The sequence below is a fragment of the Haliaeetus leucocephalus genome, unplaced genomic scaffold, assembly GCF_000737465.1.
Source record: "Haliaeetus leucocephalus isolate CR32 unplaced genomic scaffold, Haliaeetus_leucocephalus-4.0 Scaffold229, whole genome shotgun sequence".
In the NCBI taxonomy this organism is placed as follows: domain Eukaryota; kingdom Metazoa; phylum Chordata; class Aves; order Accipitriformes; family Accipitridae; genus Haliaeetus; species Haliaeetus leucocephalus.
In genome coordinates this window covers 11,613,699-11,631,715 of record NW_010972665.1, presented here as the reverse complement: position 1 = coordinate 11,631,715, position 18,017 = coordinate 11,613,699, and the positions used below count along the sequence as shown (strand labels likewise).

General features: G+C 39.7%; 1 protein-coding gene across 1 annotated transcript in view; it reads left to right on the top strand.

The window, feature by feature from the left end:
* ANK3 (ankyrin 3, node of Ranvier (ankyrin G)) overlaps positions 1–18,017 on the top strand; it is a 211,875-nt gene that overhangs the window by 175,021 nt on the left and 18,837 nt on the right. Inside the window, exons 37-42 of the mRNA XM_010567894.1 lie at positions 2,050–9,744; positions 10,377–10,451; positions 11,283–11,414; positions 12,468–12,611; positions 15,520–15,607; positions 17,633–18,011. Of these exons, the coding sequence (XP_010566196.1) occupies positions 2,050–9,744; positions 10,377–10,451; positions 11,283–11,414; positions 12,468–12,611; positions 15,520–15,607; positions 17,633–18,011 (8,513 nt within the window). The remainder of the gene's footprint in view (positions 1–2,049; positions 9,745–10,376; positions 10,452–11,282; positions 11,415–12,467; positions 12,612–15,519; positions 15,608–17,632; positions 18,012–18,017) is intronic.

Sequence of the window (18,017 nt, the reverse complement as noted above, 5' to 3'; positions counted from 1 at the left end):
CCAGTTGTGATGGACTGGCTCATCACAGCGCAGTGGCGTCCCTCTAAAGACATTTCCAAACATAAACTGCTGAACAAGTTGTTTTGTTGTTAGCTCTTTTCAGAATGATTTTGGGGTTTGTTTCTTGGACTTGGGACTGTATGAACTTTTGGTGAATGTTAGCAGCTGCTGCTAATTAATCTTCATAATAAAGTTATATAGCTCGTTTAATGAAGTACACTATGTTTTCTTCTTTGGGGGAAAAAGAAGTATGTTTGCGCTTAAAAATAAAATTGCAAGGAAAAACGGATGTTTCTTGACATAGGCTGTGCCAGTCAGGCCTAGCATTCAAGCTCTCTTCAACCTAAATGTTCTCATACTGCAATATCACCAGCCATCCACATAGCCTCTGGGCTTCAATTGGCTTCTGTAGGACCAGCACATTTCTCCTTGCAGGATATGGACCTGTAGTATACTGAATATTCACTATTCTATAAGAGTGTGTGTGCTTTAAGTTTAACAGTTTAGTATTAGCCTTGTTAAGCTTCTTTCATTGTAAGTTACTGTCTGTCTATAAGACAGATCAAGCAGGCTTGACAAATTATTAGTGTAACTTCAGAGTAAGGTATGCTGAATAAGTTGTTTGGATATTTTAGCTCCATTTCCAACTCTAACTTTAAAGAAAAGAAAAAAACCCTCTAAGTTACTTTCAGTGTCAACTCTCTGAATGTTACTGCTGTATCAGAGGATATGTATGCCTTAATGGGATTTCCAGAAATACTGTCTTCTGGAATGAGTACCTCCTGTGATGCAAAATGTGGTTGATGATGATGATTTTGTTTGAAATGCCTATGAATAAGCTGAGTGTTCTGGGGGATGATAACAGGTTTCTCCTTGCCAGGAAGTTTTTGCATAATATATTGTTCTTTGACTGCTTTTCTAACGTTACCTTTTGAGAAATGTAAAGTTGAACAGGTCTGTCTTTGAGCTGATACAAGAAATCTCCTCAAAAGGTACCAAGACACTACATCTTGTAGAAAAAGTGTACTCTTCTTTTAATGCCCTCTTGTGAAATGATTTTGTAAGGTTTACATATTTGTGCTTAATACAGCATACAAAATGTATTAATCTGTGTGCTCGTTTTGACATAAGCTATTGTGCATGAATAAAAACTGATTCAGTTGCTTTGCTTGCTCACGTTTATCATGTATCATACTTTCCATATTTCATGTATGACATATGCTTCTTAAAATCATTTCATGTAAGTTTTACTTTAGTTTTTACCAAACAAAAGGAATATCGCATGAGAAACAAATGCAAAAGTTCCTTTTCTTTATTTTTGTTATTTTTTTAAAATATTGACTCAGAAAAGCTCTTGCTCTTATTGGCTTTGTGAGTGTGAAGCATATCCGAATTGTGCATGGGAGATACAGATTTGAATTTATTGCAGTTGCTTCACAGTTTGCACATCAATTGCCTGTCACTTAAAGGAATTTTGGGTTCTGCATGAAATAGTTCTGAGTGGTTTAAAAAAAAGATTTTAGCTATATAATGTCATTTTACGCAAGTTTATATTTTGTATAGGTTCAATATCTGAATAGAACAACAACAGAAATTATTAAAAGGATAATTCTAATAGTTGCGCAAAGCAGAGACATACCTAAACAGGCAAAATAGCACTGTTGCGAATATTTCAGAAGTAGCACATCAGAAAGTCAATAGGAAGTAAGAGAAGAAATTTTGATGTGGCTTTATTTTTACCTTATGCATTCCTTCTTTGTGTTTTCTGTTCTTCATTGTTTGCAGATTTGGTTGCTATGTGCTTTCTGTGTTTCATTTCATGTTGCTTTTTGGTTTGGACCAGTCATCAGTATATGGCTCATTCCTGTATTTTTCTTTCCTTTTTAAAATCTTCTTTTGCCTCCTTCATCCTAACTCATGCAAACAATTGTACTTGCTTTTTGTAATATTACAACGTTTACTGACCAATTTTCTTCTCTGGTCTCTCTGTTTTTCAATCATTTTTGTTGATTTTTATGTTTGATTTTAATTTAACAATTTAAGAAACAGTTGAACGGAGTGCAGGAGCAACAAGATCCCTACCTGCTACTTACTCATACAAGCCATTCTTTTCAACACGGCCATATCAGTCATGGACAACAGCTCCAATTACAGTGCCTGGGCAAACCAAATCAGGCTTCACTTCCTTGTCAAGCTCTTCCTCTAACACTCCTACAGCTTCCCCATTAAAATCAATATGGTCTGTTTCTTCTGCTTCTCCAATCAAATCCACATTAGGAGCTTCTACCACATCTTCAGTTAAATCTGTTAGTGATGTAGCCTCTCCGATTAGATCATTTCGGACAATCTCTTCGCCAATAAAAACTGTGGTATCGCAGCCTCCATACAATATACAGGTTACTTCAGGCTCTTTCGTCAGAGCTCCCGCAGTCACAGAAGCTGCTAGTCTAAAAGGGCTGGCATCCACTACCACATTCCCCCCTCGGACATCTCCAGTGACTACAGCAGGATCTCTCTTGGAGAGATCATCCATAACCATGACGCCTCCAGCATCCCCCAAATCCAACATTAACATGTACTCTTCAAGTTTGCCACTTAAATCGGTCATCACATCAGCATCTTCACTTTTATCGTCCCCTCTAAAGTCAGTGGTGTCACCTGCTAAGGCAGCAGTTGATGCTGTTTCATCCTCTAAAGTCATGATGGCCTCGTCTCTCTCGTCTCCAGCAAAACATGTAGCTGGGCACACAGATGTACCATTGCTTAATGGATCTGTGTCACCTTTGAAATACCCGCCTTCTGCCAACATAATAAATGGATCCAAGGCTGCAGCTGTTTTTCAAGACAAGATCGCTGCAGCTGCACATTCTGCAAGTTGTGCTGCTAACGCAGTTGCTGACACGGCTGAGAGAGTGTTTTCAACAGCTACAACAATGTCATTTTCTCCACTCAGGTCATTTGTGTCTTCAGCACCATCAGCTTTCCAGTCAATGAGAACTCCTCCTGCAGGTGCTTTGTACACAGCCCTTGGGTCAATATCTGCAACTACCTCATCAGTAACTTCATCGACAATAACAGTGCCGGTATATTCTGTAGTCAATGTTTTGTCTGAACCAGCATTAAAGAAGCTCCCAGAGTCGTCTTCACTTACAAAATCAGCTGCTGCGTTACTGTCACCTATTAAAACATTGACTACAGAGGCACGCACACAGCCTCCCTTTAATCGAACTTCATCTCCAATAAAATCATCCTTGTTTTTAGCACCCTCTGCTCTCAAATTGCCCACACCATCTTCTTTATCCTCCAGTCAGGAGATACTGAAAGATGTTGCTGAAATGAAAGAGGATCTAATAAGAATGACTGCAATATTGCAGACAGATGTCGCAGAGGACAAACCGTTCCAACCTGAGATACAAAAAGAGGGTAGAATTGATGATGAAGAGCCCTTTAAAATTGTTGAGAAAGTAAAAGAGGACTTAGTAAAAGTTAGTGAGATTCTGAAAAAAGATGTGTGTTTAGAAAGTAAAGGGTCGGCTAAAGTATCCAAAAGCGATCAAGGACACCTGTCTGAGGATGACTGGGTAGAGTTCAGTACAGAGGAGATTGATGAAGCGAGACAGCAAGCTTTGACGAGTCCTCCTATATCTGTTCCAGAGAAGGTCCAAATTAAAACTAAAACCATGTCGGAAAAGGATTATAGCTTGTCAAAAGTTATTGATTATTTAGCAAATGATATCGGTAGCAGTTCATTAACAAACATAAAGTACAAGTTTGAAGAGGGGAAAAAAGAAGGTGAAGAGAGACAAAAACGCATTTTAAAACCAGCTATTGCTTTGCAGGAACATAAGCTTAAAATGCCTCCAGCCTCCATGAGGCCTTCAACATCAGAAAAGGAGTTATGTAAAATTGCAGATTCCTTTTTCGGAACAGATACTATTTTAGAGTCTCCAGATGACTTTTCTCAACACGATCAAGATAAAAGTCCCTTATCTGACAGTGGCTTTGAAACAAGGAGTGAAAAGACACCTTCTGCCCCACAAAGTGCTGAAAGCACAGGGCCAAAACCACTTTTCCATGATGTACCCATCCCTCCCGTCATTACCGAAACAAGAACTGAAGTTGTTCATGTTATCCGCAGCTATGAACCATCGTCCGAAGACATTCCAGAGCAGAAAGCAGAGGAGCTACCAGCCTCGAAACCTACCCCTACGTTTATGGAGCTGGAGCAAAAACCTGCTGGATCTATTAAAGAGAAGGTTAAAGCTTTTCAAATGAAAGCCAGCAGCAGTGAAGAAGACGACCATAAGTGTGTCCTTAGTAAAGGTGTCCGAGTAAAAGAAGAAACTCATATCACTACGACAACTAGGATGGTTTATCATAAACCTCCATGCGCTGAAAGCACGTCTGAAAGAATTGAGGAAACAATGTCTGTTCATGACATAATGAAAGCCTTTCAGTCTGGACGTGACCCTTCCAAAGAACTGGCAGGTCTGTTTGAACATAAATCATCAGTAACGTCCGATGTTAGCAAGTCTGCTGAAACTTCACCACAACATGCAGAGAAGGACAGCAAACTGACACCCAAACTGGAGCGAATAATAGAGGTCCATATTGAAAAAGGTAATCAGGCTGAACCTACTGAAGTCATTATTAGAGAAACAAAAAAGCATCCAGAAAAAGAAATGTATGTATATCAGAAAGACTTACCTCGGGGAGATATTAACTTAAAAGAGTTGGAAAAACATGATGCTTTTCCTTGTTCAGACGAACAAGGTCAGCAAGAAGAAGAGGAGCTCACGGCCGAAGAGTCACTTCCTTCTTACCTGGAATCCTCTAGAGTTAACACTCCCGTGTCCCAGGAAGAAGACAGTCGCCCTAGTTCTGCTCAACTCATGTCTGATGACTCTTACAAAACACTGAAGCTTTTGAGTCAGCACTCAATAGAATACCATGATGATGAGTTGTCAGAACTAAGAGGGGAGTCTTACAGGTTTGCTGAGAAAATGCTTCTTTCAGAAAAGCTAGATGTGTCTCATTCTGATACTGAGGAGTCAGTTACTGACCATGCTCTACCCCTTAGTGCAGAGTTACAGGGGTCTGATAAACGATGCAGAGAAAAAGTAGCTACTGCCCCCAAAAAAGAGATTCTCTCCAAAATCTATAAAGATGTATCTGAAAATGGTGTAGGTAAAATGTCTAAAGATGATCATTATGATAAAGTGACAGTGTTACACTACACTGGAGATGTTAGTAGTCCAAAACATGCGATGTGGATGCGCTTTACTGAGGACAGATTAGACAGAGGTAGAGAAAAGTTGATGTATGAAGACAGGGTGGACAGGACTGTTAAAGAGGCAGAAGAAAAACTGACTGAAGTATCACAGTTTTTTCGGGATAAAACAGAGAAGTTGAATGATGAGCTACAGTCTCCAGAGAAAAAGCAGCACAAAAAAAATGGCAAAGAAATACATTCTAGCCAGAGCTCTGCCAGCAGCAGCCCTGAGAAAGTTCTGCTCTCTGAATTACCATCGTCCGGTGACGAATGGAGTAAGGTGAAGCAGTATGCACATGATGGGAAATGCTTTCCCAAGGTGGATGAAAGAAAAGCATCCAGTTTGCCCAGCAGTCCTGAAAAAAGGATATTTGTGCAACCTGCAGAGGACTCTAAACAAACTATGGAACACAAAGGAAGTGCTCAGCAGACTGGAGTACCTGAGGTTTCGCAGACTGGATTTCAGCTGAAGCAATCAAAGCTCAGTTCCATTAGGCTTAAATTTGAACAAAGTATAAGTCCAAGGAGTAAGGACGTAACTCAGGAAGAGAAAAAGCTGGATGGTCAGTCCAAAATTCCAGTAAAGAAATTGCAAGAAAGTAAGTTACCAGTGTATCAGTTTTATTCCAGAGAGAAACACGCAAAGCAAGTAGAGGTCATTGATGGGAGCACAGCTTTGCAGAAAGAGGTGAAAATACGAGAAGATTTTGTTCCAGGTAAAGGGAAAGCTATCGAAGACTTTCATGCTTCAGACCCACAAAGCCAAAGAACTGAGATCAGTAAAGGCGTGCTGGAACACTTTTCAGAACCACTGGCAAAAGACCTGGCGTATGGCTCAGACTCAACAACGAAGGGACAATGGGACAAAAAAATCTATAGGACGTGGGAAAGTCCTGGAACTTCTAATCATAAAACACAAAAAGAAAAACTTTCACATGTGCTGGTTCCAGATACAGTAAAAGAAAACCATGTTGAGCATGCCGAAGCTAAAACTGACAAAAAAAGCGAATTTATCACTGTGACAGAGCACAAACTGGCAGCAAATGGAATTCATCCAGAAGAAGTGAAGGAACTGACTGTCAAATCTCCCTCAAAAAGGGTTTTATACAGAGAATTTGTTGTCAGGGAGGGGGAACATAATGGTGAAGTGGCTGATAAAATATCCAAAAGGAAAGAAGAAGTTGCTGTGTCCCATATTCCAGTCAGAATTGTTGAGGAGAAGAGAACCACGCTTGATGGTGTCTATGAACTTTCAGCTAAAGTATCCCAATCAGCTGTGATTAAGGAGAAAGTTGAGAGGCAGATTGATTATGTAGAAGATGAAAAAATAAAGCATTCAGAAATCAGAAAAGTGACCAAGCAGCAGAGCTCAATAGGTCTAAGTCCTCCTGTTGAGGAACTGGAGAGATCCCCTAGCAAATCACCAGATTCTTTAGAATGTAGTCCAGGAAAGGAGTTTCCTTCGAGTGAGTTAGTTGACCCTGGTGCCAGTGATTACTTGGATAAAGTTGCACCACTAGTAAGCACTGAGGGAGTAAAAGAAATTAAGACCTTACCTGTTTATGTCAGTTTTGTTCAAGTAGGAAAGCAATATGAGAAAGAGGTGCAACAAGGAAATATTAAAAAAATTGTCAGTCAGGAGAGTAAGACGGTACAAGAGACAAGGGGGACATTTTACACAGCTAGACAGCAAAAACAACCTCCTTCTCCGCAAGGCAGTCCAGAAGATGACACACTAGAACAAGTGTCCTTTATAGATAGCTCTGGTAAAAGCCCTTTAACACCAGAAACACCGAGTTCGGAGGAAGTGAGTTATGAGTTTACGTCTAAAACACCTGACTCACTAATAGCGTATATCCCAGGCAAGCCCAGTCCTATACCCGAGGTATCTGAGGAATCAGAGGAGGAAGCAGAGGCTAAGTCAACATCTGTAAAACAGGCAGAGGTTGAGGAATCACAGATTGACAAAGCATTACCTAATCATATAAATAAGGACTCTAACAAAAGACCCAAAGGTAACAGAGTTGCCTACATTGAATTCCCTCCTCCTCCACCACTGGATGCAGATCAAGGCGAGTCAGAAAAGAAGCCTCATTATTCCACTGAAAGTGAAATGGAGATGACAGAAGTGAACTTGCAAGATGAACATGACAAATGCCAACTGGCTGAACCTGTCATAAGAGTACAGCCACCGTCTCCTGTGCCACCGGGAGCAGATGTCAGTGACTCCAGTGACGATGAATCTCTCTATCAACCCGTTCCACTTAAAAAGTATACGTTCAAACTGAAAGAACTGGAAGATGACCAGAAAGAAACCTCAAAACCCAGAGGCCCTGAAAAGACTGAGAAACAGAAAGAGTTAGGACATCCCACTTCTGGGAAACCTAATGAGTTTGACATTGGGCTTGATTCACCCCAGAATGATGTAGTGCAAAATGGGAGTAACAATGACCAGTCTGTCACAGAGTGTTCCATAGCAACCACTGCAGAATTCTCCCATGATACCGATGCGACAGAGATTGACTCTCTTGACGGTTATGATTTGCAAGATGAAGATGATGGTTTAACTGAGAGTGATTCTAAACTTGCAGGTCCGGCAGTTGAAACCAAAAAGGACGTATGGACTACAGAAGGCATTCTGAAGCAGACTGATCGCTGCTTTAGCCAGAGTAAGCTTGAAGTCATTGAGGAGGAAGGCAAGGTAGGCTTTGAAGAAGACAAGGCACCTTCCAAGGGTCCAGCTTCTGAAAAAGCCGGAGATAAGAGTGAACAGAAGTCAGGGGCGCAGTTTTTCACTTTGGAAGGCAGACACCCTGACAGGACTGTATTTCCTGATACGTATTTCAGTTACAAAGTAGATGAAGAATTTGCAACACCTTTCAAAACCGTGGCCACCAAGAGTCTAGATTTTGATCCGTGGTCCAATAACCGAGGTGATGATGAAGTGTTTGAAACTAAATCAAGGGATGATGAGGCTAAACCGTTTGGTCTGGCAGTGGAAGACAGATCTCAAGCAACAACACCTGATACAACTCCAGCCAGAACTCCAACAGATGAAAGTACGCCAACTAGCGAGCCCAACCCCTTCCCATTTCATGAAGGGAAGATGTTTGAGATGACTCGCAGTGGTGCAATTGACATGAGCAAGAGGGATTTTGTTGAAGAAAGACTCCAATTTTTTCAGATTGGTGAGCATACTTCTGAAGGGAAGTCAGGGGACAAGGGGGAAGGGGATAAAAGTACAGTCACTGCCATCACACAGCCACAGGCAGGGGACAACACTGTAGAAACAAACCTAGAGAGACCAGTAGAAACAACAGCAGTTGAACATAAGCCCATCATCCAGGCCAGTGGAGATTGCATGGAACAAATACTTGGTAGTAACTCACTGGAAAAATCATCGGCAGCGGTAAACGCTTCTAAAGTTGATCCCAAATTGCGCACACCAATTAAAATGGGAATTTCTGCTTCCACCATGACTCTGAAGAAAGATGGCCCTGGCGAAGTGACAGATAAGATAGAAGCTGTGATGCCAAGTGGTCAGGGATTAGAAAATGAAACTGTAGCAGTGATTGCGAGTTCAGCTTCTAGCCAGACGAGCTGTAGGCAAACAGAAAACACTGATTTTCCAAAAGATAATTTTAATAACAACAACAATTTGGATTCATCTGCTGTCCCTACAGATGATATTACCTGTAATGTAGTGCTAAAAGAACATTTGGAACCGAAATGTTCCCTCCAGAAAGCTAATCAAGCAAAAAGCACTTCAGGAAAAGGTACAGGGACAACACAAGGACACAGAGTAAGAGATAAGCAAAAACCACATGGAGAGCAGCAAAAGTCAACAGAGTTGGTAGGGGCTAGAGGAAAATCAAAGCTTCCTGTAAAGGCCAGCTCAGTAAAAGAAGTCTTTTCACAAAATAATCTCCAAAGCAATACAGGGAGTAAAGTGAGAGGGGCTAGTAAGCCTGACAAAGCAAAACAAAATAATCCTTCTCCCTGTCTAGAAGCAAGGTCTAGGATTCCTGTAAAAAATACACATAGGAGTAATCTAGCTAGAAGAACTCCAGCCCTGCCAAAACAAGAGCAGGTAGAGAAAGAAAAACCAAAACAGCTTCCTTCTAAATTACCAGTAAAGGTAAGATCTACCTCCGTCACCATGACAACAGTTAAAGTAAGAAAAAATCAGCTTAGGGAGGTATGTAAACATTCTATTGAATATTTTAAGGGAATTAGCGGTGAGACATTAAAGCTTGTGGATCGTCTATCTGATGAAGAGAAAAAGATGCAGTCAGAGGTCTCTGATGATGAAGAAGACAGTACATCAAAGAACACATCCTTATCAGAAGCTACTCAAGTTTACCAGCCTTCCATTACATCGAAGTCTGCTAGAGACATGAGAACAGAGGCAGCATCTATAAAATCAAAGATTGAAAAGGCCGACAGTGAGAGGAGGAGGAGTAAGAGGACTGGTGAGAATGAAGGCAGTCAGGTTTCTGGAGCTCTCATGGCTCACCTCGTGGAGATCAAGCCTAGTTTGTAAAACTTTCAACTTGTTGATCCTAGTGCATGAACTGTTGTGATTGCCTGTGGAGTGACTTAACTTTAGTTTTCATTCTGTCATTGTCATCTGTATGTGCTGTCTTATACTCTTCTTTCTTCCTTCAAACAAATCCTGTACTGTAGAAAGCTAGTGAAGCATGCCGAAGACATTCATGTAACTCAAAAATTGATGTAACTCAGAAATTGAAAGATTTCTTTTGTGACAGCAAATTTATTCTGTCAAAGTAGAGAAAGTAGATGATAATCTGGTCTTGGTGGTTTCCACCAGTAATTGAACAACTTGTGTACAGTCTAACAGCTAGATTGTCAGCATGTTTGGTTTCATTACACGACATCATGTAGTTTGACATTTGGCTTTACACAGGTGAAGATCTAAAAGCTGTGAAAAAAATTTGCTTTGTAGGTTATTAGGACACACAACCATTCTAGTAAACGATAGAAGCACTGGCAGCTTAGTCAAAGCTATTATTTATAATAAACTATTGTCCGGTTTGTGGTTTTCTGTGCAAAACCTTTTTAATCGAGAAATTGTAAATCACAGGTCCACAGAGTCCATGTGAACGGACAGATATAAGGATGGCAATTGTAGCTGATCACCTAGGACTTAGCTGGACAGGTAAGCTTTTCTGCTTTAATATTGAAATGAGTCTTCGCTATTACATTTTCAGGTAGTCTTTTACCAAAAGCCACAGCTAGGCTGCATCAGGCTCCCGCCAATTCACAGTGAGCCCAGCCTCCCAAAACATGCAACATGCCTAATAGGAAATCATCCCATGGTCTTGCAATAAATCAAACAGAAACTCGTAGGGAAAATAGCTAAAAGGGGTCTCCTCTCAAGAGTTGAGGACCTATCTGCTCGGGCTGTGGGCTGCCTCTGTATCTGGACAGCAGTTTCCCCAGCGCCCTGGAGGTTTCGGGGAGCCCAGCAGTGCCCCAGCAAGTCGGTGCTGGGGCGGGGGTTATCTAACTGTATGCCCACCATACCTCCCTGTGTTGATGGGCAGAGCTGGCCCTTCCCAGGCTTACAGCTGCAGCAGCCAGCTCTGCCCGGGCGTAGGTGACAACAGCACCAGTGCCGAGCTGCACAGCAAGGTCACAAAGGAGTAACAGTCACCAGAAAAACCAGATTTTATAAATAAGTGGTGATGAGGTAGTCTCCACGGAGTTTTTTTTCACCGTGTTTAAATGGCTTACTGAGTATAAATACGATAATAGCTCCCAGAGATGACTGAAATTCAAAATTGTGTCTGTCTTAGGAAATTAAAGTATGAGTATGTAATGCCATGTTCATCATTGTCTGTAAAGTTTGTGTCAGGTAGTTTTGTTGACATCTCTGTGATCCAGGAAAGATAATATTTTTAAGCCTGACAGGATGATTGAGGGATTTGTGCTTTCTTTGGTGTTTCTATTGTTGTTTTCTTTTCTTTGCTTTTTTTCGTCTTTATAGAACTGGCAAGAGAACTGAATTTTTCTGTGGATGAAATAAATCAAATCCGAGTAGAAAACCCAAATTCTCTTATTGCTCAAAGCTTCATGTTATTAAAAAAATGGGTTACCAGAGATGGGAAAAATGCTACAAGTAAGTTCAAGTAGTTACTTTTATTGTTTATAAGTTATAGCCCATTTCGTCTGTTGCCTGATCTAAATAGGTTAAATTGAAGAAAATATTATGAATGTCTTTTGCAAACCACTGATGGGAAAAAAAAAGTTTCAGTTATATCTTTACCAGAAGTCAGAAACGTGTCATCTTTATTCAGTATATATGCAGAAGGAAATAATCTGTTCTCCACATCCATAATTGATGGGACAAGTAATGAACTTAAATTCCGGTAAAGAGAATATTAGGGAAAACTTTCCAATAGCAAGGAATGTGGAACATGGAAATAGGCTGCCTGGAAAAGTTAGGTAGTCTTGCAGTATTGCAGGTCATAAGAAGAGACTAAACCTCTTTCTGTGAGGAGTGATGGAGACACTGATTCTGCTGGTTTTATCTGTGCGTTTCACTTGAATTGCTCAAACTGAAAGAGGGGGTTTGATTTTTGTGTTAGGTCAATGGTGTTCATTACCATTCCCTAATCCACACACTCCTGCACAGTATTTGAGTCTACTTTGATCTCTTTCACCGTAAAAGTAATTTCCAGTGTTACTGTGTTCTCACAACAAGATTACTGCAAATGAGATTTCACGATGTACTGCATGAATAGCCTTACATGCGTTATTACCTACATGGCTAGCTATTCTGTTGTTCCTCGAAACAGAATGGTAAAAGGATTTTTACACTCCTTTTATGCTCCAGTAAAAGGATATTTTGTTTCAGTAGTAAGTAAATACATTCTTTAAGAACTCTCTGACTTTATTCTTTGTGCCTTTTGTGTTGTAATATCATTATATATATATATATATATATTCCCTTGGGGGGGAAGGAAAGACTCTTAATAGATGTATATCTTGAATAAGTAGGCAGCAGAATGACTACTCAGACAAATGATGGGCTTTGCTAGATTCAAAGGCATTGGGACAGAAACATATGCTGGCAATTTATAATTAATACAATGTGAATGTAACTGAGAAAGACGATTACACGGTTCTGCAACACTGAACTTTTTTCTGACATATCTTATTTGTTTTTCAGCTGATGCCTTAACTTCCGTATTGACAAAAATTAATCGAATAGATATTGTGACCCTGTTGGAAGGACCAATATTTGATTATGGAAATATTTCAGGCACCAGAAGTTTTGCAGATGAAAATAATGTTTTTCATGATCCCATTGACGGTAATTGAATTCTCTGGTCATATTTAGTTCAGTGACATGTCCAATAAGACGATAATGTTGTATAAACTAGTCTTTAAAAAAAGACAGTAAGTTCTACAGAAAGAACTGGTTTTAATGTGAAGGGGTTTTTCACTCCTAAAGCACGCTCATGGTACAACACGCAGGCTGCACATTAATATCTCAGCGAATAAGCCCAGGATCCCACAAACGTATGCCTGAGTAAGCTTGTTCCCACCAGCTTTGGTGTCAGTTGACAAGACCTGCGTATTTTTCTCCTGCGATAGTTGTGCTTTGAGGCTTGCCCATGTATATTTTTAATGTACGTGGTATTGCATGCTTTCCGAGTTACCTGGAAATGTATATATATTCTTTGACTTCCTGTCTAGATAAGTAACAGTAAGACTTCTTCAAAGGAAAAAAAGAAGGAAGAACAAGGAAAAAAAAAGTGTTTACTAATTGCATAGAGTATGTTAATGTGCAATTTACTATCAAGCCTCTTTGAGACAAGTGAACATCAATTACTTTATGATTTTGACTTGTACCATTTCTACAATGGCAGTAGAAAAATAAGAAAATGTTTTATTAGTGCAGGAGAGAATATCTTTTCCAGTCTACTAATGGGTAAAATTGTGTAATAATTTTCACATGGAAGCTGTACCAACTGAGAACAGAATTGTGCAGGTTACTTTTGAGCCAGATTAAAAGGATAAATGAAGTTCTGCTTGTAAACCAGAATTGCCATAGGTATACTTATTATTTCTCAGTATGCTGAAGATGCTAAATGTTGTTTTTTCTTCTTTTAAATGTTAGTTAACAGGCACTGGGTTGCTATATTCTTTACTTTGATTTTTGTCACATGTATTATAAATAGCTCTTAAATAAGATTTTTCTTTTGTAAGTGACATTTCCTTTCTTTTTTGTAATTTGTTCAAGTATGTATTGGGCTTCCTCTGTATTTTAGTAGAGCATATAAGCTCAGTGTACCTCCATTATTGAGCAGCATTGCTGGTCATTGCATCATTGCATTACAGAAATAATTTTCTGATGACATTTTAAGAAAGTTGCTCTTGAAATGTTGATTGCGCCTTTTAATAGTAGCATCAGTGTTTTTATGAAAAAAATACGCTTCTCTGCAGTTGCTTTCTGTCTCTCCTCTTCTCTGAACCTTCCTCAAGCTTCCTTTCCTCACCAAGACCAGACCACCTTTGCCTTTCTCTCAGCTGATTCAGGAAACCAAAAACCAAACCCTGTTAATGCACCTCCCTTTGCAGGCAGCACAATGTCAAGTTAACCCCACAGCATGTATTTTTTTCCTTTTGTAGGTTACTCAACCTCTTATTTGCTGGAATGCAAACTTCAGATTTTGTTGTCGTTTTTATGTGTATATTCAGTTTAATCCTTTTGTATGGTTTTCCCATGTTTTCATCAATTTTTCTTTTCTCTCTTTATTTGAGCAGTGTATCTGATTGTACCCATGTCACCAAGATCACCTCACTCTCCAAGATCACCAAGATCTCCTTACTCACCACAGTCCTCTCACCTGTATAACTTTACTGTACCTGAAATATTCATATAGCTCTCCCTTGTTGTGTTTGTGTTCTCTTATCCGTTTGTTAGCTTCCCTTTTTAGTTTTTTATCCTGCTGTGTATTTAGATCTACTATTCTTTAGTATCCTCATTAGGATCCATTTCTGTTCCTCATTCTTTAACTATTCCATTCTTGTGGCTCTATGGTTAAATTGGAGATATCTATTAGTAATATTGTATTGCTGGTATCATGTATTTTTATATAAAAGTTTATTAAAAATGTGGACCTGTTTTAGAAATAATACCTACTGACAAACAAGTGGCTGTCCTATGTTATGATCTACTTCTGTCTTTAAAATCTATTTATTAAACTTTCAAATTAAAAAAAAAGAAAAACTGGGAAAGAAAGATTTACACAATATGGCTGCAAGAGATTGTATTGGATATAAAGGGACAGCCACCCTTGTCCACATTTGATTTATTGCATGCTCATAAGACAATCTGCTGTAGCTTGAAAATGTTAAAATGGCTGCAAAACCAATTGCTGAAGTCTTTACAGACTGTTTACAAAATAGTCAAAAGTACTGGCTTCACTGTACTATTCACTGGCAGTACTCATTTTTTGTTCCATCTATTTAGGGCAAAGTAAAGAAATCTCTCAGAACTGCATTTGTTCTTATACACCTGCACCTCCTCATACATTTCATACTTTATGTAGCTCATGAATCATTTGACATTTGCTTATTTGTTGCTCCATGCTTCATCCCAGTCAGTCCAAATGTGCTGTCTTCCTTAGGTTATCCCACCATTCAAGTGGAACTGGAAACTCCCACTGGGTTGCGCTTCGTGCCACCCACCCCTTTCCATCAGGATGATTTCTTTAGCGACACCTCTAGCCTAGAGTCACCCCTTAGAACTCCCAGTAGACTGAGTGACGTGTTAGTGACCTCCCAGGGACACGTAGATGGTACAGCAGCAGCACCGCCAGTGGTGACTGAAGAAGACACTTCACTGGATGACAGCAAACTTGATTTCTCACTGCCTAGAGAAGGAACACCTAAAGATATTTCCGTAGGCGAGAACCAGTTGGAGGAAGTGGACCTTAAGGATTTTCCACGGTATCTTGGTAGTTATGGCGGGATATCAAAAGATGCTAAACAAAGGCAGAGTGAAGAGACTAGTAAAACAGGAGTAAGGACTGAACAGCCTGAGAGAGAAAAGTCTGGTACTGATGAGGAGATGACGGAAGAAAAGCTTAAATCTCTGTTTGAGGACATTCATCTGGAAGAAGGAGCTGAGTCTGAGGAGATGACGGAAGAAAGAGTATGGTCAATTCTTAAAGGTGTTCAACAAGCAGAACACGAAATGTCTTCAATTACAGGTTGGCAGCCTGACTCGTCAAGTGTCACTGAGCCACTGACATCGGGACGCAGAATAGGTGGTAGCCTGCTAGATCGTTTGGATGATAGGTGAGCACCTTTGTATAAGAGTGTGTGTGTGTAAGCAAGCCTTCCCATGCTGCTTTTACCTCCAGGAGCAGTGCTGAGCCTGCTGTTCTAATATTCTATGAGAATATGTATATATGTGCGTGTGTATATATATATATATATGTATTTAAAAGAAAAAGTAATAGTTGACTCAATTTGGCCTCAGACATATTTGTCTTCTAAAATGTATACTCATCAGGTTTCATTCTTAATATAGGTATTTCAGAAGTAGTTTGAGTTACGTTTAGTGGATAACATTACTTTTTGTTTTCTTTATCTTGTGTATTTCTATTTTTAATTAATCTAAGTGATATATACAAGTAACTGGAATCGAGGACTATAAAATGTACATTATCTGAAACCAGGACACTACATTACTCTTATTTCTCAAGTACCTTTTTAGCAGCCATCCTTTTCATTGCATCTCTATGCCTTTCCTCAGATAGTTGTTACTTTTTCCATAAGCCAATTTTTAAATTGTCACTGTTTTTATACACTTACTTTAAGCATGTTATGCATGGTGATTTACTAGACTTTTAAAGAGGTGAGTTACAAAGCATAAAAAGGTAAGACTGGTGATGCCAAATCCGTCTAGTCCCCTGTGTTGTCTCCCAGCAGTGACTGTAGAGGATGCTCAGGGAAGGAGGAGAGTGGACGTATACTCTGTTTTCCTCCAGTATTCTCCCAAGCGCCACTTGCTTTCAGCGTAATGACCTGCTGAGGTGGATGCTTTCTACACGTTTATCCTCAATGCATTTCTCTTGCATGAGCTTTTCCAGCCTCCCCTTGGATCTACTTAAACTTTCAAGATTCACAATATGTTGCCATGTTCAGCCTTACTGGCACCCACTGGGTGAAGAGCTCCTGCCTGCCTTTGTTTTGAATGTGGCTCCCATGATTACTAATTGAAGGAGCCAGGTCTGCATGAGCTGTAAATCAGCAGAGAATGATTATTTGCAGAGAATGATTATTTGTCTGTCAGCAGTTTACATCATTGCAGCTTTGACTCAGGATGTTTTAAGGTTTCAGGTAGCATTAGATACTCTCTTACTGAATCCAGTGGGAATTTGGCCATTGATTTCAGCAAACTGCTTGTCTTTCAGGACTGTAAAGCACTTGATCTACTACTGATGCGATTTCTGTTGTTAAGCAAGCATTGTTATTCTGCATTTTATATTGTGTTAAATTAGAAAATAGTTCACTTCTACGAGTAAAAGGGCTTCCTTGAGAAAATAACATATCAATTTCTAACTAGATTAATTCAATTTACTATCTTTTGTAAGAGTTTTGCCCGCAAATAGCTATAGTATTTTCATGTGTACGGTCATTATCTGAAAGCAATCAAAAATGCAAAAGGGAAGAAAACTGGGCCTCAGAAGTGCAGGTTAAACCTATCCATAGGTAATCTGAGGCAAAAGTTTGGTCAGCTGTCTATCTGGTAGTAACCTTCCTTGCCTTTGGCTTTGTTTATTATTGAAACTCTGAACTGTCTAAGGATTTATTTTCAGATAGCAATATTTTTTAAAAGGCATGAGTTATCTGGAGTATAGATATTGTACTTTGGGGGAAAAATAACATTAACTGTTTGGTCATTACTGGTAATTGCATGGTAACAGATACTTTCATCACTTCCCTAGTTAGAGAGCAGGTTAAAGAATTAGTGCCTCGGGGATTTATCTCATGATTATACAATGGAAATGGTAGGCGTTGTGTATTTTTCTTTCTCTTTTTCCTTCCCCCTGCCAAGTGGAAGGGGAATAACATAAAACATTTGACCTTGTTTCCAGTGTTCACCATACTCTTGTTGCTTCTGGAAAGATATCATGATGCAGAAGATAAGGCTATTAAATAGATTGAGGTTTGCAAGCTGAATTTAAAATCTTACTTTTTTTGGTCTGAAACACATGTGCTAAGGATGAAGGCTCAGTAAGAGGCTCGGTGCTTTGCCCTTCTGCGTGTGATTTAAGCACTGAACGGCTGTCTGTGCTTTTTTTGTTTTTCTTGTAGTTCGGACCAATGTAGAGATTCCATTACCTCATATGTCAAAGGAGAAGCAGGGAAGCCAGAAACAAATGGAAGCCTATCCGAATCCACAGCAGAGACGAAAACTAAATCCTACATCCAGGAATCTTTAAATGATGTGGGAAGGCAGAGTGACAAAGAAGCCCTGAAAACAAAGACCCAGATTGCAGCTGGTACTGATGAGCAAATGTTATCATCAACAGCATATCAGAAATCTTTGGAAGAGACTAGCAAGCCAACAACAGAAGGCAACAAAACATCTGTGCCTGTCAGCGTGAAGAAGATGAGCTGGAGTACTTCTGAGGATAGCAAGCCAAGAACAAGCAACCAAGAGGAGGAGGGAGCAGTAATGTCTGAACAGAAGGTACAG